The sequence below is a fragment of the Herpailurus yagouaroundi genome, unplaced genomic scaffold (genome assembly GCF_014898765.1).
Source record: "Herpailurus yagouaroundi ecotype Mexico unplaced genomic scaffold, PumYag 203, whole genome shotgun sequence".
NCBI lineage: Eukaryota > Metazoa > Chordata > Mammalia > Carnivora > Felidae > Herpailurus > Herpailurus yagouaroundi.
Genome location: NW_024412434.1, coordinates 29872889 through 29900337, shown reverse-complemented (window position 1 = coordinate 29900337; position 27449 = coordinate 29872889). Strand labels below are relative to the sequence as shown.

Here is a 27449-nt window from a genome sequence, read left to right as displayed (position 1 = left end):
GTGGATCTGGAATCAATTTTCCGGTTTCTTATTTTGTAAAGCAAACGTTTTATTCTGAGATCATTGTAGATTCACATGAAGTTGTAAGAAATAATACAGAACATTCCAGGTACTCTTTACTCAGTTTCCCCCAACGTTACCATCCCGAAAACCCATAGCACCGCATCACAGCCAGGGTTCGGACCTTGACACAATCCGCTGGTCTTATCCGGACCTCCCCAGATGTGTACTGATTCGCGTCTGTGATTTTTTTCACGTGTGTGTTTCGCGAACCCTTTGCCACAATCAAGAAAGGACGTGCCCATCACCACGAGGGTCCTCATGTTCCCTTTTATAGCTATTCCCCTCCCTCTTCTGTTTCTGCCCCCACTTCTCCCGCCCCCCCCCATTTAACAAAGGTATAATTGACAAATAAGCTGTATGTATTTAAAGTGCATAACATGATGATTTGATAAGCATAGACATTATGAAATGACTCCATGATCAGGTTAGTTAATACACCCATCACCTCCGATGGTCACTTTTTTTTTTAACTTTTTTTTTTAATGTTTATTTTTGACAGAGAGAGAGAGAGAGAGACAGAGCATGAGCAGGGAAGGGGCAGAGAGAGAGACAGAGAGAGAGAGAGGGAGACACAGAATCGGAAGCAGGCTCCAGGCTCTGTCAGCACAGAGCCCGACACAGAGCTTGAACTCAGACCACGAGATCATGACCTGAGCTGAAGTCGGACATTCAACCGACTGAGCCACCCAGGTGCCCCTGGTCACCTTTTTTTTTTTTTTTTTTTTGGTGAAAGCACTCACGATCTAGTCTTTAAGCAAATATCAATTATATAGTCCAATATCATTAACTGTAATTATCATGCCGAACATCAGGTCCTCATAACTTAAAAGTCGTATCTTTTACCAACATCTCCAAATTCCTTCTACTCCAAAGACACTATGTTAGAACTTTTGTTCTTCTTCAAGGTCCACAAGGCTGTTGTTTTGTTTTGTTTTTTCCAGCTGACTTTCTCTCTCTTGTTCCTGTTGGGTTATTTATATTGTTTTATCTTCCAGTACGTTAATTATTTCCTCTGTCCCTCAATGTCTTTTTCTTAAAGTTTATTTAATTATTTTTGAGGGAGGGAGAGAGAATTCCAAGCGGGCTTCCCACTGTCGGCGAAGAGCCTGACTCAGGGCTTGAGCCCACAAACCGTGAGATCATGACCTGAGCTGAAATGGAAGAGTTGGACACTCAACCAACTGGACCACCCAGGCACCCCCTCTGTTTATCCTTTGAGTTTCTTGTTTTGATTCTTGTAATTTTCAGCTCTAAAATTTCCATTTTGTAATTCCTTATATCTTCTGTTTCTTTATTGAAACTTTCTATCTTTCCACTAGTTCCAAGTGTGTTTGTCATTGCTCGTTGGAACAGTGTTTATAATGGTGGCTTTAAAATCTTTATCAGATAATTTTCAGATCTCGGTCGTCCCTTTTCATTCAGCTTGACACTTTCCTTGTTTGTGGCATTATGACTAATTTTTTTGTGGAAATATGACAGTTTTATGAAATATGACATATTACCTATGAATTGAGTTTTAGATCCCTTTAAAAGGTCTGATAAAATTGTATAAGTGTAGTAAATTCTCAGAGCCAAAGAGAAAAAAATTCTTATGAACAAGTAAAAAGCTAGACTTTGGAAATAACTAAATGGTTAGTTTTTTGTTTGTTTGTTTGTTTTTTTTAGGGCTTTATATTTTCCTTGTGATCACTTCAGTGCATATCAGCATTTTAACCTCAGTGACACAGGAAACAGCAAAACAGACTAAAAAGTCAGGGCATTGATAGGTTAGGTTGTTTGAAATGTATTCTCATTTACTTTGGAGGGAAAAGACTGGGTTTAGAGACTTTCATTTCCTAACCTGCGGAGTCACACTGTGGTTGACGAGGCAGCAACAGGGGATAAACCAAGTGCCTGGTGTTCGCCAATCATCGAACAAAATCAAAGAACTCTGGAGGGAGCACAGACACTGCTGTTAACACTCATCAGAAAATGGGAAATCCGGATGACGGCTAAATCTAAAAGGTAAAGGGAGAGTCTTAGTCAGGGAACTGTTTCTGTGCTGGGTAAAGAGACGTTTCTTTTAAATTGGCTTCAGGATGAAAATTAACGTAATTTTCTTTTGGGAACAAAACCAGCCGGTTTGATAATAACCGCATACTATCGCATGACACTGGAACGAACACACTGTAGAAAATACACTTCCATGCTCATGAACACACATATAAAAATAAACCAATACGTTGCCTTTTTTTTCAGGTACTGTATTACTCTACAACTTAAGGAGCTAAGCTATTTGTGTTGATATTGTAAACTCCCAGGAGGGCAGAATTCTGCCCCTTTAAAAAAAAAAGTTTATTTATTTTGGGGGGAGACAGAGAGAGTGCGAGCAGGAGAAGGGCAGAGAGAGAGAGGGAGAATCCCAAGCAGGCTCCATGCTGTCAGCACGGAGCCCGATGTGGGGCTCAAACTCATGAATCTTGAGATCACGACCTGAGCCGAAATCAAGAGTTGGACGCTTAGCCGACTAAGCCACCCAGGGACCCCGCATTCTGCTTCTTTGAAAACAATGCCAGTCTGGTTTAATATATAAAATTAACAAATATTTCATGGTGATGATGAGGAAGGTAATAAGAATATCACTTGTTTCATTTCTTTTAAGCACTTGGAAATATTTCATCTGTGCCTTTACTTGGTGGGAAATTATATATTAGAACTAGGGATGGATACAGTGATTATGATATAAGTCAGTTCATCAGGGGACTTCCATTGTAGCAAGGTAGGTAAACTCCTCTTCTCATATATATATATATATATATATATATATATATATATATAATTTTGAGAGGTAGGTAAACTACCTCTCTCTCTCTGTATATATATATGTTTATATATTTATATATATATAAATATATATAATTTTGAGAGGTAGGTAAACTCCCTCCCTCCCTCTTTCGCTCTCTCTCTCTCTCTCTCTCTCTCTCTCTATGTATATATATATGTATATGTGTATATATACACATATACATATATATATAAAATTTTGAGCCATAAAGTGCTAAATCACTATCGATATTGATTAAAATTGCTGATATCGCTAAGCATGACTGCCTGGGTCTCCACCCTCCCTTACCCTTCCCTCTCTATCGTTTTACGATATCATTCATTCAGCCAGTGTTTATCACTCAGGGAGACAGAATTTTAAAAATCCCACCCTGGGAATCTAGCATTTCAATCGAGGTAAACAGAAAATAAGCAACGTAAATCAAGAACCTGGAAGGTATGCTAATGAGGACTATCAACACAAAAACGCAGAGCAGAGAGAAAGGGTTGCGTTTTTAGGAAGGGTGACAGAGAAGGTGTCACGGAGGTGAGCCCTGAGTGCGGACGTGAACGTGGTGAAGGAGCGGGAGGAAGAGTGTCGCAGGCAGAGAGAGAACGGGCCCTGGCACAGGTGTATGAGAGGGACGGCCAGGAGGCCACCGGGCTGCATGGGGTCAGCGGGGCACAGTAGAAGGACGTGGAGGCAGACGGCCAGGGAGGCAGCGTCCTGCTGGCCCTTGCGGGTGCTGTAAGGAAGGTGGCCTTCTCCCTGAGTGCAATAGGCTACCGGATGTCAAGAAGAGGGGTGCCCCGCACTCTGGCTGCTGGGCATGGACGTCGGGTACAGAGGCCGGAAGAACAGACGGCAGCCAGTTGCCAGCTGAGCCGGAAGACCTCGGTATGAGCGTGTTTGTGGTGCGTGTGGTGGGGGCCCCTGCGAGCAGTTGCCACTGGGAGCTCAGTGTAGACACGACAGGTTTTGAGATGCCTATCACACACCCAAGTGTCGTTGAATAAAGGGATATGCAAACCTTGGTTCAGGGCTCAGGTCTGGGTCGGGTATAATTTGGGGGAGTGTATATTTAGATGGTGTTTAAAGCACGAGACTAGATTAAACCACCGAGGATGTGGGTGCAGGCAGAAAAGAGAAGGGGTCCAAGGATGGCGCCCTTGGTCACCCCAAAGTTAAGAGGTCGAGCTGCTGGGGAGGAACCCGCAAAGAACACGACAAGGGACATGGCCAGGGAGACGAGGGGAAACCAGATCGGCTGTGCAGAAAGCAAGCCAGGAGTGTGTTTCTAGGAAAGAGTGTTCCTCCCGCTAAAACAAGACGAGGTCGTGGCTGACCTGGGCGAGAAGAGTTTTGGCAAAGTGGACAGCAGATGTCTGGTTGGCGTGGGTTCAGAAGAGCAGGGGAAGAGAGAAGCTAGAGAAAGCGAGGACAGCCTTCTTCAGGAAGTTTCCGTGTGAAAGGAGAAACGGGATGTAGAGTGAAGTCGGCTCAAAGGAAGATTTTTGTTTTTTTAAAGACGAGAGCAGGTTTGAGTACCTCTCGGAATAACTTCGTGGGGAGGGAAAAACTGACGATGGAGGCAGACAGTGGGATTTAACCAGGTTTCATGTAGACTGATGAGTAAGGCAGAGGGAGAGGGGCATTAGTTGAGGGTGCCCGCAAAGGACGCCATCACATCGGTTGACTCTGGAACGCAAGCAGGGTCGGGACACAGGGCATTAGAGTCCCAAGGGAAAGGGGGATGGAAGGGCTGGAAGAGACAGTGTTTCCCAGCCGCTTTCCTCCGAGAAGAGGCAACCCCTTTGTGGATTGGAATAACTGGATTTCTTCTCCGTCCTGCTCCCCAGGGTCTATGGTAGAAGGAGCTACTTACAAAGGATCCACAAAATAGCGAATGTTCCTGTTTAGACTGTCTAGACTTTCCATGTCCTCTGGTGTCAACTGGAAATCCAGAACCTGTCAGAAAGGTGAGAAGACGGACTCAGTTTCCCTGCAGCAATTACTGTCCGCTTCTCCTCCCTCCCCCAACCCAGACACACATTTACGTAGGAATGTACGTAGGTTTTACAGGACGGTTGTCATGAACCCGGGGGCTCGTTCCAAACGAGAGTCAGGAGTGTGTCCCCTTGGCTGTTTGAACTCAGATCACCCTCAGGGGCTCTGGGTGGGTGACTGTGGCCGCAGCAAAGGAATCCTACACCCTTTCAAGCCTAAATCCCATCTCATCTAGCTCCTTCATTCTGCAGCTGAAGAAATCAAGGCCATACTGTTGGGCGAAAAAACAGGACTGAGACCCAAAGCTGACCTTCTGGGTTTCTTTCCCACTTCCTCGTTCCCTCCCTGCAGCAGATGGGGGGGGGGGGGGGGATAGTTAGACACCGCACTCGCGTGCATAGCGTAGGCAAGGAGGTGAGCTTGGCCCAAATATACCTTGGGTGCCTCGCCGATGACCCAGACCAGAGGGAGACGAGGTGCCTCCATCAGCCCCCTGCCGCCCACAGCCCTCCCGTGTACCTGGAAGTTCTCCCGAATTCTCTCCTCATTGAAGCTCTTGGCCAGGGCCACCACCCCCCGCTGCAGCTGGTAGCGCAGGGCCACCTGGGCTGGGGTTCGCCTGTGCCTTGCAGCAATGGCACTGAGCACTGGATCCTCCAGGAGAACCGGGTTGTTCTTGCTCAGCCTGGAAGGGAGGCAGAGGTGCAATGTGTCCGAGGCTGTATGTCCATCTTACATGGGATGGCTGGGTGGGTTCCATCCTCTGAAAATCCGCCCGATTACCCTCTGGCTGTCTCAACATCTGTTTTTGCTTCTTGTGGCCAATCCAAAGAAGAAGGACCAGAGAGAGGCAGGCAGAAAGGGACTCTCAGGTATTTGCTCATTTTTTACACGTTTCTGAGAAATTCGGTAAAAGACTGGATAAGCCAAGAGGACAAAATTTTTGTCCCAACTAAGACCCGATAATCTCCATTATAATAAATAAACCAACTGTTTTCTAAGAAGTTGCTATTTCAATAATGCTTTCAACTAATTATCTGCTTCGTCAAGTGCTAAGAGGAGCATGTTTATACACCTCTTCAAGAGATAAAGAAACCCAAACTCACAGAAGCTCTTACTGGTCTCACGTCCCTCAACTCTCAAGTGTTCGAATCGTGGCCCGGGCTCCCTTTGCCACTCTCTAAACCCAAAGCTTTTGAACTGGGTGAACGTTCTAATCAGTGATTTTATTATTTAACACTGTCTTATCGAGTCCCTACAAAGTAGGCTAGTGAAAGGGTTGGCAAAGACGGACTCTTCCTGCCGCCTACCGCTCATCTGCCCCAGAAGGTGGAGCGATGACTCCAGAAGGGACAGTGTCCGTGATTAGAATAAGAGCAGAGAGGTCATTACCATTCCTTCCCTGAGTTGGACCCCAAGGCCGCGTACGCAGTCAAGACGATGTCCTGGGACTTGCAGAACTCCAGCAGTTTGCTCTGGTTGAGGTAAGGGTGACACTCCACCTGCAGAAAGCAAGCAAAAGGGTTGGATTCCAGGCACATAAAGTGCTGTATTGCGTGACAGCAAACATATCCGGGCGGTCCAGCAACACGGGGAACACACGACCGTCACCCACAGCTGGGCCAGGGGAACTGACGGAGACTTGCCCTCCAATTACTGCCCACGGACAGCAGAGCAGTACTGAGAAACGGGCTTGGTGCTCATGACAGACAAGTCAGATCAGGAGGTCAACAGACACGCTCAGTCTCTCGGACGGGAGACCACGGGGCTGGCCTTGGCTCCCCCTCGCGCGTCTCTCTGTCCAACGAGAAGCAGCCCCTGCCTTTCTTCGTTCTTCGTTCTCAGTCCCTCACCCTGACCTCTTCCCTTCACAGCTGCCACGCCTGGAAAGCAGCCACCCATCCTTCACGTGTGACTGACTTTCCGTGAGGTCAGTCTTCAGCTTCAGAAACCAGAGCGCGTTCGTCTTTCCCACCACAGTGTGCTGTGATGTCTCTGCTTGACCCGTGGAGCCTTCAAACACCGGCCCTGCTCTACGTCACTGCACCTGTTCCCTTCCCCAAGCCCAGTCTTGTACCATGTGTACAGGGCTCGGAGGCTTCTGGCCCTTTGATCATCGAGCGGAAATACGTTGCTCGTTGTGACTAGTCAGAAGCTGTTACTAGCGTTGTGACCCGCACACGCTCCCGGTGAGAGGGGCTTCTGTGCCGTAAAAGATAATCAGGGGTACAGTCATCGTCCTTTCTGTGTAGGGGACCTGGACACCCAGACGTATGTGGGTCAAGACGGTCCCCCCGGCCACGGGATGGGTGGGCTAGGGGGCCAGCTCAGCTCAATTTGTTGATTCTCGGGCTGGCCTTGGCTATTTCCCCTTCCATGACACGGGTCAGGCTCACGTAAAACCCTGGGCGGGCAGGCTCTAGCGTCATGGTGTCCGTTGCAGGGGGGGCCTGAAGAAAACGGAATGTCTTGACTATTTTTCAAGATGGCTACTGGATTTTTCTCCAGTGTTCAGTGCGAAAAGCTGGTCGGGCTTCTGGCGGTAAAACTCAGGAGAGCCTGGGGACAGGCCCATTGGGGAGCCCCCTGGAGATGTCAGCTCTCAGACTTGACGCCGAGGCTCCAGCAACTCCCGAGCTGCTGCTCCACCCCTTCCTGCCCCATAGTGACCCTGGCGGCCTTTTCGTTCCTGGCAAACCGCGATTCTCTGTATCGGCCTATCTGTCTCTCCAGTTTTCTGGCCGGCAGCTGGCTCTGTGACCTCAACTCTCTGACGGATCTAAAAAGAGTTGCTCGTTCTTGGTTTATTCAGCTCTTCTGATTATAAGGACACAAGCAACAACTCCCGAGCTCCTTTCGGGCCAGACCCCAAGCTGCGAGTGTGCACACGCACTTTTTGCCACACGCCTTTCTCACTGCCTCTGCTCTGACTCTGGCGACTCAATAAGAATGAGCAGGGATTGGGGTGCCGGGGTGGCTCAGTCCGTTGAGCGTCCGACTTCGGCTCAGGTCACGATCTCGCGGTCCGTGAGTTCGAGCCCTGCGTCGGGCTCTGGGGTGATGGCTCAGAGCCTGGAGCCTGTTTCCGATTCTGTGTCTCCCTCTCTCTCTGACCCTCCCCCGTTCATGCTCTGTCTCTCTCTGTCCCAAAAATAAATAAACGTTAAAAAAATTAATGAAAAAAAAAAGAATGAGCAGGGATTGAAGAGAAGCAAGCAGCCCGACTTCGGCCCCATTTGAACTGTGTTCCCCAGCACCGTGTGCAGGAAGGGCCTGGTGCTGGCTTCCTGGGGCTGGTTCAGCCATCACGTGCAAATGACCTGTCTGCCTCACGGTTGTCTCGGGCATGAACACGGAAGGGGAGGAAGGGTGATTTATTGTATTCGGGGAACAAGACCAAGCCACCTGACCTGAACTGCCATCCACTCAGATCACCCCTTGGATCACGATGAACTGTCCTCTGTTCAAGCTTCTCAGGCCCACGTAAACTTCCCACCAGCCAATCAGTCTAAGCTTGGCCGTGGTCCGTTCGCTCTGTAGAACCCAGGGCGACGTACGGCTTCTTCCTTAATTCTTCAACATGACCCCAGGCAAAACCAGTTTCTTTACTTTCTCTAGACTGACGATCCCCAAGGTGGAGGTAAACCTCCCAAGGGACACAAAATACAACTTTTCAGAATTCTTATTTGTATTCTTCATCTATAAATAAGAGAAAAAACAAGCCTCACTAATAATTAATACATGGATTGGCTGTCACTCTCTGTCAGCCTTCATGTAAGAAGTTTAGAAGGAGATAAGATAAAGCCAGGGTGAATGTGGACCCTCCCGAGGACAGAAGTGTGGCCACTCACTTCCGTGCTCACAATTTCTTCCATAATTCTCCAAGATCGGGAAGTTTATGCGTGGCTTTTTTTTTTTAATTTTTTTTTTTTTTGACGTTTATTTACTTTTGAGACAGAGAGAGACAGAGCATGAACAGGGGAGGGTCAGAGAGAGAGAGGGAGACACAGAATCCGAAACAGGCTCCAGGCTCTGAGCTGTCAGCACAGAGCCTGACACGGGGCTCGAACTCACGAACCGCGAGATCATGACCTGAGCCGAAGTTGGACGCTCAATCGACTGAGCCACCCAGGCGCCCCAATGCGTGGCTTATTAAAGTGGGTTTATCTTTTTTTTTTTTTAAGTTTATTTATGTATTTTGAGAGAGAGAAAGAGAGAAAGAAAATCCCAAGCAGGCTCCACACTGTCAGTGCAGAGCCCGATGCGGGGCTCGAACTCACGAACCATGAGATCATGACCTGAGCCAAAATCAAGAGTCAGATGGTTTAACTGAGCTACCCAGGCACCCCTAAATTTATCATTTTTTATTTATTTATTTATTTATTTATTTATTTATTTATTTATTTTAATTTTTTTTTTAACGTTTTATTTATTTTTGAGACAGAGAGAGACAGAACATGAACAGGGGAGGGGCAGAGAGAGAGGGAGACACAGAATGAGAAGCAGGCTCCAGGCTCTGAGCCATCAGCCCAGAGCCCGACGCGGGGCTTGAACTCACGGACTGCGAGATCGTGACCTGAGCTGAAGTCGGACGCTTAACCGACTGAGCCACCCAGGCGCCCCAAATTTATCATTTTTTAAACAAATTTACTATTTTGAGCATTTCTAAGTTCAATGTTGTGAATGTATTCACATTGTCGGGGGCTGATTTTGTACCATCAGGGCTCAGTGGTTATCTCATGACACAGAACTCAAAAGAATTACCTGTTTTCTTTTCCACAGGAGGGCTCCAACTTTACTGACCAGAGATGAGAAAGATCCAGACTTTGTTAGCTGCACATTTCTAGGACCCACCCCCATTACACACCTAGGAGATTATACTCCAACCTGAGCCTCGGGTGTTTTTTTACAAAGTGACTTGGCCTTGGGGACTGTCTTCAACAACTTGCAATGCAACTCTGTTCTCTTCAGGAGAGGGCAGTGCCGCTGGTGACCTCGCTGAAATGACACAAGAGGAGGGGGTAGAGTTGGGGGGGAGGGGCGGGTCCACGGGGCTCACCTGGTTGCACACGGGCTTGTACTTGAGGCCGGGCTTGTCCAGGATCCTCTCCAGCTGCTTGCGGTTGAAGTTGGACACCCCGATGGACTTGGCCAGCCCTGAATGCTTACACTTCTCCATGGCCTGGGGAGGAAGGGGCTGTGAGGAGTGATCCCTGCAGCTGGCTGGGGAAGCACGGAAACAGGGATGGTGCTGAGAGAGGGGGCTCAGGATGGGAGAGAATATGACACAGGACAGAGGAAGCCTTGAAGGCTGCGGGTGTCAACAAACGAGACAGGGATTAACCTGGTAGGAGGAGAACGAAAAATAAAATAATAGGAGAAAAAGGGCAAGAAGACCGAGTAAGATAAGAAGGCAAGGGGCGCAGGACCCAGCTCAAGGAGCCGGTGCGGTTTTCGGCCGGACACCCAGAAAAACTCGAGCAAAGTCACAGCGAGGGCCAGGCGCACAGGAAGTGGAGCCTGTGCAGCATGGGAGGCAGGAAGGGGCCAGACTGTCCCCCCGACTGTGGCTCCCTGTTTTCTCTTCGACCCCCTTTCCCATGAGGGTCACCAAGTTCCCTCTGTTCCCGTCACACGTGCCTCGTTGCTCTTCTCGAACATGACAGGCTCTCTCCCGCCTTAAAAACCTGGCCTCGGCCTTCTTTACGCCCGTATCGCTCTTCCTCCGGATACTACACAGTCGGTTCCCTCGCTTCTTGCAAAGCTTTGCCCAGTGTTACCTTGTCAGCGAGGCCTGCCCTGCCCTGGCGTTCTCAGCTCCCTCATCAGCTTTATTTTCTCATACATCCCCCCACGCTGCCGTAGCACCTGCCAGTCCGTGGGGCTGGAAACCTTGGTTTGTTCACCAGTGCGGCCTGAGCACTTAAACACACTCAGTACTGAGTACACCACAGGCACTCGGTAAGCACTTGCTGAACTATGAAATGCGGGAGATGTGAAACGGAGGCAGAAGGACATCCGGGGGCTCACCCAAGTCTACCTGGGGGCGGAATTGGACGAGGTCCACGTTTCCTGAATCCCCTGTCCAGCCTCTCTCCCCCAACGTCAGAAACGTAGCTATTCAGAGCCGTACTCACCTCCCACGTGGCACAGAGATCCACTGTGTCGAAAATGAGTTCTCCGTGTTCGTCCTTTGGGAAGAGCTCTTCCCCAGGCTGGGACACAGGGAAGAAAGAGAGGTTGTACAGAGCTGTGTTTGGCCTCAGCCAAGCTGTCGGGAGCCTACAGACCTTGAGGCTAATGCAACAACCTATCCTCATTCTTGAAAGGAATTGTAAGGTTAGGCTGAAGACAGAGAAAGTACATTGAGGGAGTGTACCTCCCAGAAAGGTTTTAGCTGCTAAACATCGTGTCACAGACAACTTGGGACACCCAAGACCCCATCCTAGAGAGAGGCTACAGTGATGCCACGGCTCAACAGGCACCTTGGCCTTGGATTCTCGTGAGATAAGCTGCTCTTACCCCTGCTTTACACCTGGAGGTGGTCACACAGTAGAGCGACTCGTGAGCATCTGGAGGGTTGAGTTTCATCATTAAATTTCCTATACCTCAGCTGGTCTCCATATCGGGACACTCCCCAGACACGAGTGGGTATGAGGTGGACATTCAGGACCATGGGGTCTTTTTTTTTTTTTTTTATTATTAAAAAAAATTTTTTTTTTAATGTTTATTTTTGAGACAGAGGGAAACAGAGCGCGAGTGGGGGAGGGGCAGAGAGAGAGGGAGACACAGAATCTGAAACAGGCTCCAGGCACTGAGCTGTCAGCACAGAGTCAGACGCAGGGCTCGAACCCCGAACCGTGAGATCATGACCTGAGCCGAAGTCGCTCAGACGCTTAACCGACTGAGCCACCCAGGTGCCCCCAGGACTGTGGGGTCTTGAAAATACAGACGATGCATTTGCGAGATCGAAGCAAAGATATTGAAAGCCAGTGAACTCTTACACTCTGGGGCTGAGATGGGACTTTTGCGGCAGAGAAAAAGGGAGGGGGGGAAGCTTAAAGTATTATGTATGTTTTTTCCTCGTTTTTACAAACTATATCCTCTCTTGTATTCAGCTCTTAATTTTTACGTTGATGATTAAAGTAAAAGAACTTTCGCTAACCTTCAAAGGTATTGGGATATGTATAAGATAAAGATCCACATAGCTCAACTGAAGTTTACTCAGCGATATTTCCAAGCTGGTTCGAACCAATTCTGGACGTAAAAAGGTTCCCCACACCTGCAACGGTTGAAAGGGAAGGTATGAGATTCTTTCTTTCAGAATCGTTAGGAGAAATTAATAAAGTGCACAACTGTCACTATTTACAGATGACAGACAGTATATAAAGACTCCACCAAAAAACTATCAGAACTAATAAATTCAGAATTCTGTATGGTGGCAGGATACAAGATTAATATACAGAAATCTGTTGCATTTCTATACACTAATAAGGAAGTAGTGGGAAAAGAAATTAAGAAAACAATCCCATTTACGATTGCACCAAAAACAATAGAATCCCTAGGAATAAATGTAACCATGGAGGTAAAAGACTTGTGTTCTGAACATTGGAAGACATTGATGAAAGAAATTAAAGATGGCACAAACAAATGGAAAGCTACCCCATGCTCGTGGACTGGAAGAACAAATATTGTTAAAATGTCCCTACTACTCAAAGCAGTCCGCAGATTGAACGCGGCCCTTATCAAAATACAAATAGCATATCTTTTTGCATACCTAGAACAAACAATCCCAAAATGTGTATGGAACCAGAGAAGACCCTGAATAGCCAAAGCGACCTTGAGAAAGAAAAACAAAACTGGAGGCACCATAATCCCAGACTTCAAGGTATACTACAAAGCTGTGGTAATCAAAGCGATCGGCACTGGCACAAAAACAGATGCACAGGTCAACAGAACAGAATAGAGAGCTCAGAAACAAATCCATGCGTATATGGTCAATCAATCTACAACAAAAGAGGCAAGAATACGCAATGGGAAAAAGACGAATGATGTTGGGAAAACTGGACAGCAACATTAGAAGAATGAAACTGGACCACTGTCTTTCATCATACACACAGAAAAATAAACTCACAATGGTTAAAGACCTAAATGTGAGACCTGCAACCATAAAACTCCTAAAAGAAGACACAGGCAGTGACCTCTTGGACATTGGCCTTCACAATATATTTGTGTATAGGTCTCCTGAGGCAAGAGAAACAAAAGCAAAGATAAACTATTGGGGCTGCATCAAAATAAAAAGCTTTTTCACAGCAAAGAAAACCATCAACAAAACAAAAAAGCAACCTACACAAAGGGGAGAAGGTATTTTCAAGTGATAAATCTGACAAGGAGTTTCTATCAAAAACTATATGAAGAACTTATTCAACTCAACACCGAAAACACAAAATAATCTGATTAAAAATGGCAGAGAACATGAATGGACATTTTACCAAATAAGATGTACAGATGGCTAACAGACACATGAAAAGATGCTCGGCATCACTCATCATCAGGAAAATGCAAATCAAAACCACAATGAGGTATCACCTCACACCTGTCAGAATGGCTAGTATCAGAAAGACTAGAATGACAAGTGTTCACAAGGATGTGGAGGAAAGGGAACCCTGGGGCATTGTTGATGGGAATGTAAACTGGTGCAGCCACTGTGGAAACCAGTACGGAGGTAGGTTCCTCAAAAAATTAAAAGCAGAAATACCATATGATCCACAACTATAATTCCACTTTTGGGAATTTACTCAAAGAATATGAAAACACTAATTCAAAAAGACATATGCACCCCTATATTTATTGCAGCATTATTTATAATAACCAAGATACAGAAATAATACAAATATCTATAGGTAGATGAATGGATAAAAAAGGTATGATATATACATTTGTACATATAAAGAGTGGAATATCACTCAGCCATAAACAAGAATGGAATCTTGCCATTTGTGACTAGAGTGTATTACGCTAAGTGAAATCAATCAGACAGAGAAAGAAAAATGCCAGACGACTTCATTTATATGTGAAATCTGAAAAACCAAGCAAATGAAAGAACAAACAAACAAAAAACAGAAACAGACTCATAAATATAGAGGAGAAACTGGTTGTTCCCAGAAGGGAGGAGCGTAAGGGGAGGGGTGAACTAAGTGAAGGGGATCAAGAAGTACAAATTTCTAGTCATAAAATAAGGAAGTCATGACAAATGAGAGATGTTGTCAATGACGCTGTATGGTGACCACACTTATCATGGCCAGCGCCGTGTAATGTACAGACTCGTCACACCACCATGTTGTGCGTCTGGAACTAACAGAACCTTGTATGTCAACTACGCTTCAATAACAAAAATGCTCAATTTTAACTCCTCTTCAATAAAATATAATTGTTTCATTTTAATATGGTCTATGTAACCAGGGGCTTGCTGCCTGGTTTTAGCCTAAGGGGGAACCATATAAAAACTATTTTATACAGCTTAAAAAAAAAAAGAATCTCTAGAAGAAATTAATGAAAGGGAAAATGAGCAACAACTACAAACCCACTTGCAGTCGTTGGGAAGTGACACTTGTGGTCATTGGGAAGTGACGAACCATCCTGCTTAGCTCCTAAATTCTTTTTCCTCATAGCTTCTGTTTCATACTGAATTAAGACAACGATGTAGGAGAGGAAAAATATGGCCCAACACAGGGGGTCTCAAACTTTAGAATGTAAAGGAATTATGAAACACATTCCTGGGTTCTACCTCCAACATATTACATCACAATATCTGGAGATTTTGGCTGGGACATTGCATTTTTTTTCCCTGAGTTTATTTGTTTTGAGAGAGAGAGAGAGTGCACACAAGCAGGGGAGGGGTAGAGAGGGGGAGAGACAGAATCTCAAGCAGGCTCCACACTGTCAGTGCAGAGCCCGACATGGGACTCGAACTCATCTACCATGAGCTCATGACCTGAGCCGAAACCAAGAGCTGGATGCTCAACTGACTGAGCCACCCAGGCGCCCCTGGGAAATTCCATTTTTTTTTTCAACATTTATTTTTGCGACAGAGAGAGACAGAGCATGAACGGGGGAGGGGCAGAGAGAGAGGGAGACACAGAATCGGAAACAGGCTCCAGGCTCTGAGCCATCAGCCCAGAGCCTGACGCGGGGCTCGAACCCACGGACCGCGAGATCGTGACCTGGCTGAAGTCGGACGCTTAACCGACTGCGCCACCCAGGCGCCCCTGGGAAATTCCATTTTTAACAAGAACCTCAAGCAGTTGTGATTCAGGAAATTGCATTTTAAATGCATTAGGTGTTCCAAAGAAAAGTAGGACCTATAGGAATTTTGGGGGGAGGGTACTTTAGTCAGCTTATTTTAGGAAGTAAAAATCTAAGGAAAATCCATCAAAATTGCTAAGGCTCCCTCCCTACGGAAGGGAAATAAACAGACAAGAGAGCAGTAGTGATACCACATCTAACACAGTCATTCAGAGAGCTTCATACCGTGGAGCAAGAAGGAAGAAATTCCCTTCCTGCCTAGAATTCACTTGTATGGACCTCACCTCTCTCTTCATGGGTCACTTTGCCTCATATCTAAATATCTGGTTCTAGTTAGTCGTAGTCAGCTCCATGAACACCACTGGAGAAAATTCTTCTTGGATTCCTTTCCAGTCTGACTTAAATCCATAAGTTCTTTTATTTGTTTCAGCTATACTATCAGTAGAAATGAAAAATAGTAGGAGAAAATGGCTCCAAAGTTAAAAAAAAAATCTAAGTACGTTTACAAACATTAATTTCATCCTCATAGCAGTTCTGCGGTATTATCTTCCCACTTCATAGGAAAGAGACATGAGATGTCTATTGACCATGCCATAGGTTGAGATATGAGGCCTAAGCCTCGAAGAAGTTGGAACCCACATCCCTTGGCAGCATGTACCCCACCTTCAGCGTATACCTTCCTACAGTGCAAGGTCTGTGGGAATGAAAATTTAACCAATAAGAGGAGAACTTCACCGAGAAACTCTTCAGCTAAGAGTGAGCTTTTCACAGATACGTAGGGAACTATACACAGAACCTTTGAAGTGTAGAATATGTCCTCTCTCTTCACAGAGCCATCAGCGATCTTCTTCCGGATGGCCCTCCCAATCTCTTCTTCATTTAGATACAAGTAAGCGGAGTCAAAATGGCGGTAGCCTACATCGATTGCTCTCACGACAGCCTCTTCCACCTCACTCTTAGGAACCTAGAAGACCACAGAAAGACAAAGACCTACTTGATTCAGGAACAGATGGCCAATCCCACCAGCGGAGCTATTTAGCAGAACCTATTGTTTTTCTAAGGCTAAGAGCTAGAGGTGACAGAGCTGAATGTGGACTTATACCCAGTGGTAGGTATTTAACGATCTATGGTGTAAATACTCCCACCATGGCTGACTTCAAGCCATGAATATTAGGAAAAGGTGCTCACCATCAGATCTTGTGAGCCCATGAGCTGGCCTAGCTCGTCACTGGGTTTAACCCTCCCGCCCCTGGATTTACATCATGTGTGGATTTACACAATCTATCGGTTGACGGTCCCAAGTTAACTCACTCTGTGAGAGACCGTTACACCGGTTGCAATCCAGAAGTCTAATGCTCAGAGCTATCTGTCAATGCAGTGAAGGTGTGACTTTACACAGCATAAATTAATGATTTACCGATGTAAACTTGGAGGAACGCTTCAAGCAATATTTGAGGAGGAACAGAAATGTAAAAGAAAATCAACTATTTTTTTTATGCAAAATGTCTCATAATTGGTTTTGCTGTGGTGGTTGCTAAGTTGGTCCGCACGTGACTCTTGCCCTTTCACAACTTGGTTATTTTATTTTTAGCTGCCTACTGTTCTGCTGGCCCACCAGGCTGGACTTTAGACCTTCTCCATAATTTCCCCTCACCATCGCCCGCTTCTACCTCACTTAAAATGCCTCCTGGGTATATTTTTTAATCTGTAATTCCCGACTAGTTAATTGGTACCCCGGATTTAAGAGCCAAGAGTCCAAGTAAAAGCAACCCTTGGTGACAGTGCCCTTGCTGAAGTCCTCAGCATTACCCACCATGTGGCTCTCGTGTTGGGGAGTCGATCCTACAACTTTCCTTAAACAATTATAAGCTCCTCCACTAGGAACCACTGAAGATGTGCTCTTGTAAGTTGGAATGTTCAAATGAGAAACACGCATGGAGTTCAGGGTTCCAAACAGAGAATTTCCAAGTGCCCCCAGGGAATAGTATTAACAACTTGGCCTCTACCAGACTATTTCCCCTCCAGACCACCAGCACTCTCTCTAACTTTAATCTTGACTCTCTCCAGAACATTCAGCGGCCAAGATTTCTCTAGATAGTCTATGCGTGTTGGTGGACAGCAGACGTTACAGAGAAACTTCATCACAAGCAAGCTTGCCATCGAGTCTCCAACATGTGGTGATCATGACACCTGGGTTTCATTCACTGCAACAGATGGTGAATGGCTACAGCTGGACAGCCGGTGAGAGTACCAGAAACGGCCTCACCCACCCCTGCGTGGCTGACAGATGGCATGCTCCCCTGCCCCTTGATATAGCAGTATGCCACGTGTGACTGTCGAACAAGCAGCATCAGAGTCACTCGGTAGATCATTAGAAATGGGGATTTTTGAGCCCTATCCCAGATCTACTCATTCGGAGCCTTTGTAGGTACGGCCTCCAAATCTGAATTTTTAACAAGAAGCTCAGTGTTTTCATGCTGAGGAAAATTTGAAAATCACTGACTTCATGCACTAAATAACCTAACTGGAGAGAAGCATCTTACGAACAAATAAAATGAGGCCTGCCTGCATTTCCCCAGTTCTGGTTCTGATAAGGACCCACGTCCGCCGCCCCTCTGTCTCCGAGGCCACAGTGACTACCTTATTAGGAGCAGAGGTGCCAAATCCCAGCATGGGCATGAAGAACCCATCGTTCAGCTTTACAGAGCAGAGTTTCACTGAGCTCATCCCTTTCCACTCTTCTGGCTTTTTATTAGAAGAAATCTGCAGAGGGAAGACAATAGCGTAATTGTTATTTTTTAACAGCTTTAATGAGATAGAAGTCACATACCATAAAATCACCCCCTCGAATTCATCCGCTTCAGCAGGTTTTAGTCTACTCATGGAGTTGTTGCCAGTACACAATTTCAGAGCATTTTCACCGTCCTCCACTAAACACCATCCTCCTAGAAACAACACCCCATTCCTCGCTCCTTTCAACCGCCGGCAAACACTTTCTGCCTCGACAGATTTGCCTATCCTGGAAATCTTATGTACATACACCACGTGGCCTTTCGTGACTGCGTTCTTTCACTTAGCCCATTGTTTTCGAGGCCAATCCATGTTGTATCGTGTTTTGGTGTTTCCTTCCTTGTTGTGGCTAAATCACATCCCTTTGTATGGGTGTACCACATGTGGGTTATCCCTTCTTCAGTTGACAAACATTTGGCTTTTCCCACTTTTCACCTACCGTGAATAATGCTTCTGTAAACATTCCTGCACAAGTTTTTGTGTGGACATACGTTTGCAATTCTCTTGGGTATGTACGTAGGTGTGGAATTACTGAGTCATAGAACAAACCTGTGTTTAATGTTCTGAGAAACCACCAAGCGTTTTCCAAAATGGCCGTACTATTTACACTCCAATTTGTGACAACTCCAGTTTCTCAGCATCTTCTCCAACACTTGTTACGCATTATTGTTTGTCAATAGCCATCCTGACAGGTATGAGGTGATAGTGTGGTTTTGGTCTGCATTTCCCTGAGTGATGAGTGATGTTCATAAACATCTGTTCATAAACCTCTTGGTCATTTGTAGATCTTCTCTGGAGGAATGTCTACTCGAGTCCTTGCCCACTTTCGAGCTGGTCATTAGTTTTCCTTGCTAACGAGTTGTAGGAATTCCTTATATATTTTGGAGATGAACTTCTTATCAAATACAGGGTTTGCAAACATTTTCTTCCGATCCAAAGAATCCTTTTCACTCTGTGGATGGTTTCCTTTGCTGTGCACAAGCTTTTTGGTTTGATGTGGCCCCACTTGTTTATTTTTGGTCTTATTGCCTGTACTTTTGGTGTCTTATTCAAGATATCATGGTCAATGTCATTAAGATTTTCTCCTATGTTTTACCCCAGAGTTTTAAAGTTACGGTCTTACATTTAAGTCTTTAATCCATTTTGAGTTGAATTTGACAACCCCAATGCATTTGTATTATTCTATCACGGTCTCAGAATGATTAATCTTTGGTTAATTTTGTTCTTTTTAAAATGTTTATTTACTTATTTGAGAGACAGCAAGAGAGAGAGAGAGCACACACACGCATGCGCAGGGGAGGGGCAGAGAGAGGGAAACAGAGGATATGAGGCAGCCTCTGCTCTGACAGCAGAGAGCTCGATGCGGGGCTCGAACTCACATACCGTGAGATCATGACCTGAGCTGAAGTCAGACACTTAACCGACTGAGCCGTACAGCCTCCTGTGATTAATTTTGTTCTTAAACTATTTAATGAAACTTTAACCCGGTGCCTACCTTTGTTTCTAAGTTTGAATTGATAAACTAAAAGAACAATTGAAATCTAGGCATTATCTGCCTTGTATGTGTAGCAACAGAAAGCACCCAGACCACCTAAATAGTAGTTTTACAAATATGTGTATGATGATTTTTATTCATGTTTTATGATATGGAAAATTATTAAGTATTAAAATTATATATGTGTGTGTGTGTGTGTATATACACACACACACACACACACATATAGGCTCTGCTCTGACATTTCCAAGTCACTTTCTCAAAAGGCTTTGCCCCATCAGTGTTTACCCTCTGATCACCAGAGCATGAAAATTCCTAGCTCACTCATCAGTGACAGTATTGTGATACTTCACTGAAAACTTCCTAAGCAAATGATCAGGCTGTCAATAGTCTATCATGTCTTATCCATAATAATTAGAGTAGATTTCATTAAAAGACGCTGACTAAGGCTGTGAGATTAATTTCTGGATTCTGCCTCATTTTCATCTTTCCCTTTCCTCTCACGCCTAATTCGGGCACATTAAAACATCTCCTTCCCCTCCCGTCTCAAAAAAGGCACTAAATTACCCGTAAGTATATTCAGCCTCAGTTAATACAGGGAAGATGTGCATGAAATGTCTGCTAACTAGACTTAACCGTGTCACCATTTCACAGTCTATACGAATACCAAATCACCAAGCTGCACGTTGGAAACACATTATGTTATATGTCAATTATACCTCCACAAAAATTATGCTTCTGCGGCAAAAAAAAAAAACAAAAACAAAAACACAAAAATGAAATGCCATTTTCACCACTCTGATTAAACTGTTATATTACGCAAACATATCAAGCGCGAAGATGGTGAATAAAGTTTTAATTCCACAAACAATGAGTAAGTGCCGTATGAAGCTCCAAAATGATGACTGTTGCTGTGATCTTTGTGATTTTACTGTGACTTTTGTGGTCTATTCTGTAGTAGGCAATTTTGAAGATTCCTAAATGAAAATGTATTCTCTTTGAAGAAACAGATTAAAGTTTATTTTAAAATTCCCTGGATTCAGGTGCCTTGGTGGCTCAGTCGGTTAAGGATCTGACTGAGGCTCAGGTCATGGTCTCGTGGTCTGTGAGTTCAAGCCCCGTGTCGGGCTCTGTGCTCACAGCTCGGAGCCTGGAGCCTGCTTCGGATTCTGGGTCTCCCTGTCTCTCTGCCCCTCCCCCACTCGTGCTCTGTCTCTCTCAAATATAAATGAACATTAAAAACATCTTTTTAGGGGCACCTGGGTGGCTCAGTCGGTTAAGCGTCCGACTTCGGCTCAGGTCATGATCTCGCGGTCCGTGAGTTCGAGCCCCGCATCGGGCTCTGTGCTGACCGCTCAGACCCTGGAGCCTGTTTCAGATTCTGTGTCTCCCTCTCTCTGACCCTCCCCCGTTCATGCTCTGTCTCTCTCTGTCTCAAAAATAAATAAACGTTAAAAAAAATTTTTTTAAAAACCATCTTTTTAATAAAACAAATTCCCTGGATTTGTAGATTTTATTGCATAATTGTGATCACAATGAAATTCCTCGCTGGTGCCCAGCCTGCACAGATTTAGAGCCCTGACGTGCCTTTTCACCCTGCCCCATCCTGTCCTCCTCCATTCAGACTTCTCTTGACCTTTCGCTTCGACTTCTCATCTTGCTTGGCCCCCTGTCTAGAACTGCTCCATCCCTGCCTTGCTGGGTATAGAAATTCTTCCAAGACCTTTGAACTTGCACACAGCCGGCTCAGCTACTGGCACACTCCCCTTTGCTGCATAGGCCATGTCAGGCATTGTTTAACTGTGAAACATCTGTTGGTATTTTCTGGACTTCAGTACTGACTACAGCCTTGACTTGGTGCCTGTGATTCCCCTTGGCGCTGAGTCTCAAGTCTTCAAACCCAAGTTTCGATTTGCCTGCTGATTTTTCCATTTTGTGTTCGTTTCCTTTACCCATGCTTTAAAAAAAAAAAAGTAATTTATTTTTTTAAAGTAATCTCTGCAGCCAACATTGGGGCTCGAACTCACAGCCCCAAGATCAAGAGTCACACGCTCCCCCTGCTGAGCCAGCCGGGGCACCCTTAACCAGCTTCTTTAATAAAGTAACTGTCAACATAGTAGAAGATATTAGTGGCTGACGATACCTCACACTCTAAGAAACAAATATATTGAGTTGGAAAAGTAAGGTGAGCTCGTACGTTTAAAATCCTGTTTCCGGTTCTGTCTCTCCTAAGTGAGGCAAATAGGATTCAGTAGTACCTCTTTCTACCACCAATTTTCATGGGCAATACCAATGACCAGAGTTGACTCCCTGACTCTGATTCCTCCTGGAAGAAATCTGCCTTCTTGGAGAATGGCTATTTGTGTCTTGGATCAGGAAAATTCAGGACAGAACTGAATGCAGTGTTGTTGTCAAAGATCAAGGTTTACCATGGCTGGCAGCAACGATGCTGGAAAGACAAAGGCGTCCACTGAGGGAATCCTGCCAGACCGCTCGCGACAGTTGGAAGGTGAAAAAATATTGACGTTGTTATTTGGAAGAAGTTGATTCTACGAAAGAGCCGTGAGTTCATAATAATAGTGAAATAGGAAGAAGAGAAATAAAATACGTATAGTTTGTCACTGATTTTAATACGTGAGGGGCGGTGAATGTATATGACTATTTCCTCTTCTTTTATATCCGTGGCAGGTTATACAGTGACCTGAACTGTTACTTCTCTGTTTTTGCAAGCAGGAAAGAGAGCCCAGCAGTTCTGAAAGCGCACTAGGAGGAAGGAGAGCGGAGGTGTATCGGCAGGAAGTGTGCCAAGCACGGGAACAATGGATCCACCAGTGGCCACGCAGGTGAAGGGTCAGTGCTCCAGTGCTCGGTCAAATTCCTCAAGTACAAGAAGAGCTTAATAGCCTTCGGAGAGGCAATTAAATTCTATGGATCCCACAACACCGATAAACGGAACCTCAAAAGGGCAGGCGTGTCAATTCATGCAAAAATACTAAAACCTATGAAGAAGGCAAAGGCATGGGTGTTTTTTAAAGTGTGTAGAAAGTTAAGTCTTATCATAAAAAGAGAGGTCAATTTAGTGATCCGTGGCTTGGACTTGAATCATTCTTGGAGAAGTAACCCCATCAGGGCCCTGACTAGGAATAAATCAGTCATCCAAATCCAGCAATTTGGGCTAATTTTTGGTTCCAGAACATTTGACTTCTGAATACTGAAAGTTGGAATTCGCATAAATTTCAAGTGTCCTGCACTTGGGATTATTATTTGTCTTTTGGATTTTTCAGCCACTAAAAAACGGCTAAGCCATTTTTAGCTTGTGGGCCGTACATACACAAGCAGTGAGCTGTGCCCGCCAGCCACAGTTCGTGGACCTCTGCTCCATAAAATCAGTAGGCATTATCATAATATCTCCAGCTATCTCCCTGTAGATTAATATTTTTTAGTTGTGGTGAAATCTGCATAACGTAGTGTTTACCATTTCGACCACGGATAAGTGTACAATCCAGTGGCATTAAATCGATTCACGGTGGTGTTCAACCTCCACTGCTCACTACATGCGAAACATTTTTGTCACCACCAACAAAGACTCTGTACCTGTCAAAAATTAGCTTTTGGATTGTTCGCTAGTGACGTGTAGAAACACAACTGATCGTTTGTGTTGGTCTTGCGCTGTGCAACATTGCTGAATTTGGTTATTAGCTTTACGAGTTTCCTTAAGAACTCTTCGGGATTTGCTGTATGTGGGGTCACGTCCTCTGTGACTGGGAATGGTTTTACCCCAACCTTTTCAATTTGGATGCCCTTTGTTTCTGTTTCTTGCCTCATGGCTCTGGCTAGAACGTCCGGTACAACATTGACTAGCGTGGTGGGAAGGGGCATCCTGTCTTGCTCCCCATCTCAGGAGGAAAGTTTTCAGTCTTCCCGCATCGAGTGTGAAGTCAGGTGTGTTTTTTTTTTCTCAAGTTTTTTTTTTTTAATGTTTATTTATTTTTTGAGAGAGAGAGAGACAAAGCACAAGAGGAGATGGGAAGAGATGGCAGAGAGAGAGGGAGTGTGACACAGAATCCGAAGCAGGCTCCAGGCTCTGAGCTGTCAGCACACAGCGAACCCACGAACCGCAAGATCATGACCTGAGCTGAAGTCAGACACTTAACCGACTGAGCCACCAGGCACCCCAACACTATCATTACCTCACATGTATCCATGTGAGGAGCTTTCCAGAGATCTGTATGGTGTGGGGTATTGCACCACACTGAAGGAGAAGCAGATTTGATACTCTAGCTGGCTCCTGTTAGGCTACTCATTCGTTTTTCAAAAATATCAAACAATATCACTCTTCTCCCTAATTGATTTTTGTTTTGCAAAATACTTTTATTCTTCATAAAATGTATTTTTCATGTTAATACGCAGTAGGGTTATTATTTCTTCATGACAGGATACATAAATATTTGAAATGTTCCCCATTTAACTTTCTGATATAGTCTACAGAATCTTAAAAACGCCGAATGTATAGAAACAGAGTAGGATGGTGATTGCCAGGCCAGGGCTACGTGGAGGAGAAAACGGGCGAAGGTGACCAAGGGCACAAACTTACCACTGTAGAATGAGTAACTTCTGGGGATCTAAGCAGCATGCTGACTCTAGTTAATTGCACTGTCTTGCACGCTTGCAAACTGCTAAGCCAGTAAATTTTAAAAGTTCTCACCCCTTCCCCCAAAGTAACTGTGCGAAGTGGTACAGGTATTAAGTAACTTCATGGTCGCAATCACTTTGCAACATACATGTGCGTCAAATGATCACACTCTTCGCCCTAAACTTACACAAGGTTACATATCAATTCTATCAACAAACAAGAAACGTATATATAAATCAAATTATTTTAAAAGAAGAAGTGTGAATTTACCAAAACACAGGAGCGATTTTCTGTATTGCAAAATACTAAAACCATCTAACTAAAATCTGATAATAAAAAAAAGGTGTTATACTGGGGCGCCTGGGTGGCTCAGTCAGTTAAGTGCCTGACTTCGGCTCAGGTCATGATCTCACAGTTCATGAGTTCGAGCCCCGCGTCGGGCTCTGCACTGACAGCTCAGAGCTGCTTCGGACTCTGTGTCTCCCTCTCTCTCTCTCTGCCCTTCTCGTGTTCGTGCTCTGTCTCTGTCTCTATCTTAAAAATAAATAAACATTAAAAAAAATTTTTTTTAATTTAAAAAAAGGTGTTATACTGTGAAAAAAGGCATGCTTTTGAATTGATGAACTGTCATAAGGGATGCAGTTATAACACAAAAGGAAAGATCTGGTGATACACTGGATACGTTCACACGACTAGAAAACACCAGAGATTCTAGGGGAGAAACGTTACTAGAATATACTGAAGACTTCTGTCATTGGGTACAAGACAAATACATAACATTTGCATCAAAGTACCACAAAATGGAAATGAGTAAACTATTGCCTGTGTTTCCAATCATTACAACTTTAAAATACTTAGGAACAAATTTAACAAGAGTGATGGCACTTCTACAGGGGAAAACACTATCAAACATCACTGAAGGCCTACAATAATGTCTGTGCAAGTGAAAATGTATGCAAAATTTTTGGACAGTTTATTAAAATGTAAATTCTCATAAAATCATATATATATGCCCAAACAATTAAAATTCAAATTCCCCTAAAAGTCCAATTTTTAAAAATTAGATACAAATTTTTCGAGTATAGATTAAAAACTTAATGCCAGAGAGAAAATTCATGGAAAGTATCAGTGATGGACACTTTTTTGACTGGACTTCAGAACTTATTATAAAGCCAGGATTATCTTTAAAAATTGTATCGGTATAAGGTTACACAAAAATCCTTGTGGAACAGAATAGAAAATCCAGAATTAGGTTTTATTTAAGAGATGATTTAAGAGAATTTAAGATATGATTAATTGAGTCATATAATTCAGAGGAGAATAATGAATTATTTAATGCTAAATTATTTAATTTTTTAAATTATTTAATGATGCTAAAAGAAATGCCTATCGAACTCAAATAAAATAGGATTGGATTTCCCCTCTCACGCCATGTATAAAAATAAATTCTAGGCACATAAATGATATACAGAATAAAAAAGGAGAGGAAAAATACTTACAAGAAACTCCAAGTCACAATCTTGTACAAGAGAAGACCTTGTTAAATAGACCAGAGGATCAAACGCTATGAAAGAAAAAATAGATGTATTTGAAAATACAAACATTAAAACTGTGCATGGCGAAATTCCCTATCCTCAGAGTTTAATAGGTAAATGATAAATTTGGAAAATATTCATCAACTGGATGGAAGGGAGCTGATATTTATAACCTAAGGGAGCTCTTAGAAGTTGACCAGAGAAAGACAAATAAAAAATTCGAGTGAGGTGACAAGGAGGCTGTGCACAGGACACTAAGCCAAATGTGCACCCAGAGAAATGATGTTCTCTGGCAGTCAGGGCACAGCTAATCAGAGTAGGAGAGATCTCAGCTCACAGCCACCTGACGGGCAAAAACGTACATGTGTCCTACTATCTATCACGGGTCAGAGCGTGGAGAAGAAAGGGATCTCATCCGTTGAGTTCAGGTCTGTGAAGCTGAACTTGAAAGCAGTCCGGCAGCAATCACTGAAACCAGATTCATAATACCCCTTAACTCGTAAATCCTGATTCCACAGAAATCAAAGACCCAGACCGAGACCCAGAGAGAGTTTGAAGGTCATTTCTTACCCACGGTTCCGGAGGAGAACAATGTGCCACTCGGGACACCCAGGAGGGGCTTTGCGGCTGGTCGAGAGGAAGCCGGAACTCCCTGGGAGCGGAGACGTGGACAGACTTTGTTGTGGCTTCTGGGAAGGAACGGGCAAACCTGGGTGAGCAGGCTTGGGATTGGCTGGTTCTGTTGATAGTGGTCCCGTGTTCACTGTGACTATCAGATCGTATGGCCTAGAGCTATTTAAAGTCTCAAGATATTCTTGGGGTGGGGGTGAAGGGCAAGGTTTACCTAGGAGCACCCCATTTTGTGGGTGTTAATGCGTCAGTTTATAGAACTTTAAAGTATGTTTGGGGCACCTGGCTGGCTCAGTCGGTGGAGCAGACAACTCTTGATCTTGGGGTTGTGAGTTCGAGCTCCACGTTGGATATAGAGATTACTTTAAAAGAATAATAAAGTATGTTTAATGCAGTTGGCCCCATCATGCTTTAACATCACTGTTGGCACTAGGTAGACCTGGGGAACGGGTAGAGATGACCAGGGAGATTTAGGTAGGTGAGATCTATGGAATGGAAGACACCCTTAGGGTATAGGGCAACATCTTATCACCACACATTGTTGACAGTGTGTGTCAACACAGTGTTTCTTAGCATTTAAGAAAATCACAGCAGGGGCACCCGGGTGGCTCGGTTGGTTAAGAATCTGAATCTCGATTTCAGTTCAGGTCATGATCTCACGGTTTGTGAGTTCGAGCCCCGCGTTGGGCTCTGTGTTGACGGCTCGGAGCCTGGAGCCTGCTTCGGATTCTGCGTCTCCCTCTCTCTCTGCCCCTCCCCTGCGTGCATTCTGTCTCTCTCTCTCTCTCTCAAAAATAAATAAACATTAATTTCTTTTTTAAAGGTGTTTTCATTATAGCACAGGGACAGGACCCACGGGCAGGAGTTGCAGCATGGTGATGGTGAGGAGTGACTGATTATCGAGGGTTTTCTACCCTTTGGAGGCAAAGGTGATGTTAGGGCTCCAGGAAATTTGAGTCTATAGGTTCTTGGAGGTCTATTACTGTGTTTTTCTTGTAAATCATTAAGAGAGTTACAAACTACAGTGAAGTTTTTGTTCTACTTGTTTTCACTTGTTTTTCCCCTGCTTTCATTCTCAGGCAGTTACTAGTGCCTGAGGAATGTTTATATGTATCTCCTACCTTAAGGGGGCGAGGGGGTGGGTGCAGGCTGTGGGCTGGCGTTTGGCCTTCAGCTTGCCTTTTGCTC

General features: G+C 44.7%; 1 protein-coding gene across 4 annotated transcripts; it reads right to left on the bottom strand.

Moving 5' to 3' along the window:
- Nucleotides 1–994: 994 nt before the first annotated feature.
- On the bottom strand, nt 995–26864 carry LOC121014878 (aldo-keto reductase family 1 member C23-like protein). 4 transcript variants are annotated; one of them, XM_040451545.1, is made up of 11 exons: nt 26202–26863; nt 25596–25660; nt 17819–17941; nt 15975–16142; nt 12039–12155; nt 11011–11088; nt 9933–10055; nt 6266–6375; nt 5393–5558; nt 4752–4834; nt 995–2060 (listed from the first exon to the last, which is right to left on the bottom strand). In XM_040451545.1, the coding sequence occupies exons 3-11, from the start codon at nt 17903–17905 to the stop codon at nt 2018–2020; spliced, it is 975 nt and encodes a 324-aa protein (XP_040307479.1). In that variant the 5' UTR covers nt 17906–17941; nt 25596–25660; nt 26202–26863; the 3' UTR covers nt 995–2017. The 4 variants fall into 4 exon arrangements, with proteins under 4 accessions (XP_040307479.1, XP_040307480.1, XP_040307481.1 ...); XM_040451546.1 differs by having other exon boundaries at nt 995–1993; XM_040451547.1 differs by lacking the exon at nt 9933–10055 and having other exon boundaries at nt 26202–26864.
- Between the last annotated feature and the right edge of the window lie 585 nt (nt 26865–27449).

What these genes read in the sequence shown, in the direction of transcription:
- LOC121014878 (XM_040451545.1), bottom strand. Translation starts at nt 17,905, where the DNA reads ATGAGCTCAGTGAAACTCTGCTCTGTAAAGCTGAACGATGGGTTCTTC. An exon ending in ATCTCTGTGCCACGTGGGAG is followed by an intron (nt 10,056 to 11,010) that starts GTGAGTACGGCT and finishes CTTCCTCCCCAG; the next exon opens with GCCATGGAGAAGTGTAAGCA. An exon ending in GAATTCGGGAGAACTTCCAG is followed by an intron (nt 4,835 to 5,392) that starts GTACACGGGAGG and finishes CCTTTCTGACAG; the next exon opens with GTTCTGGATTTCCAGTTGAC.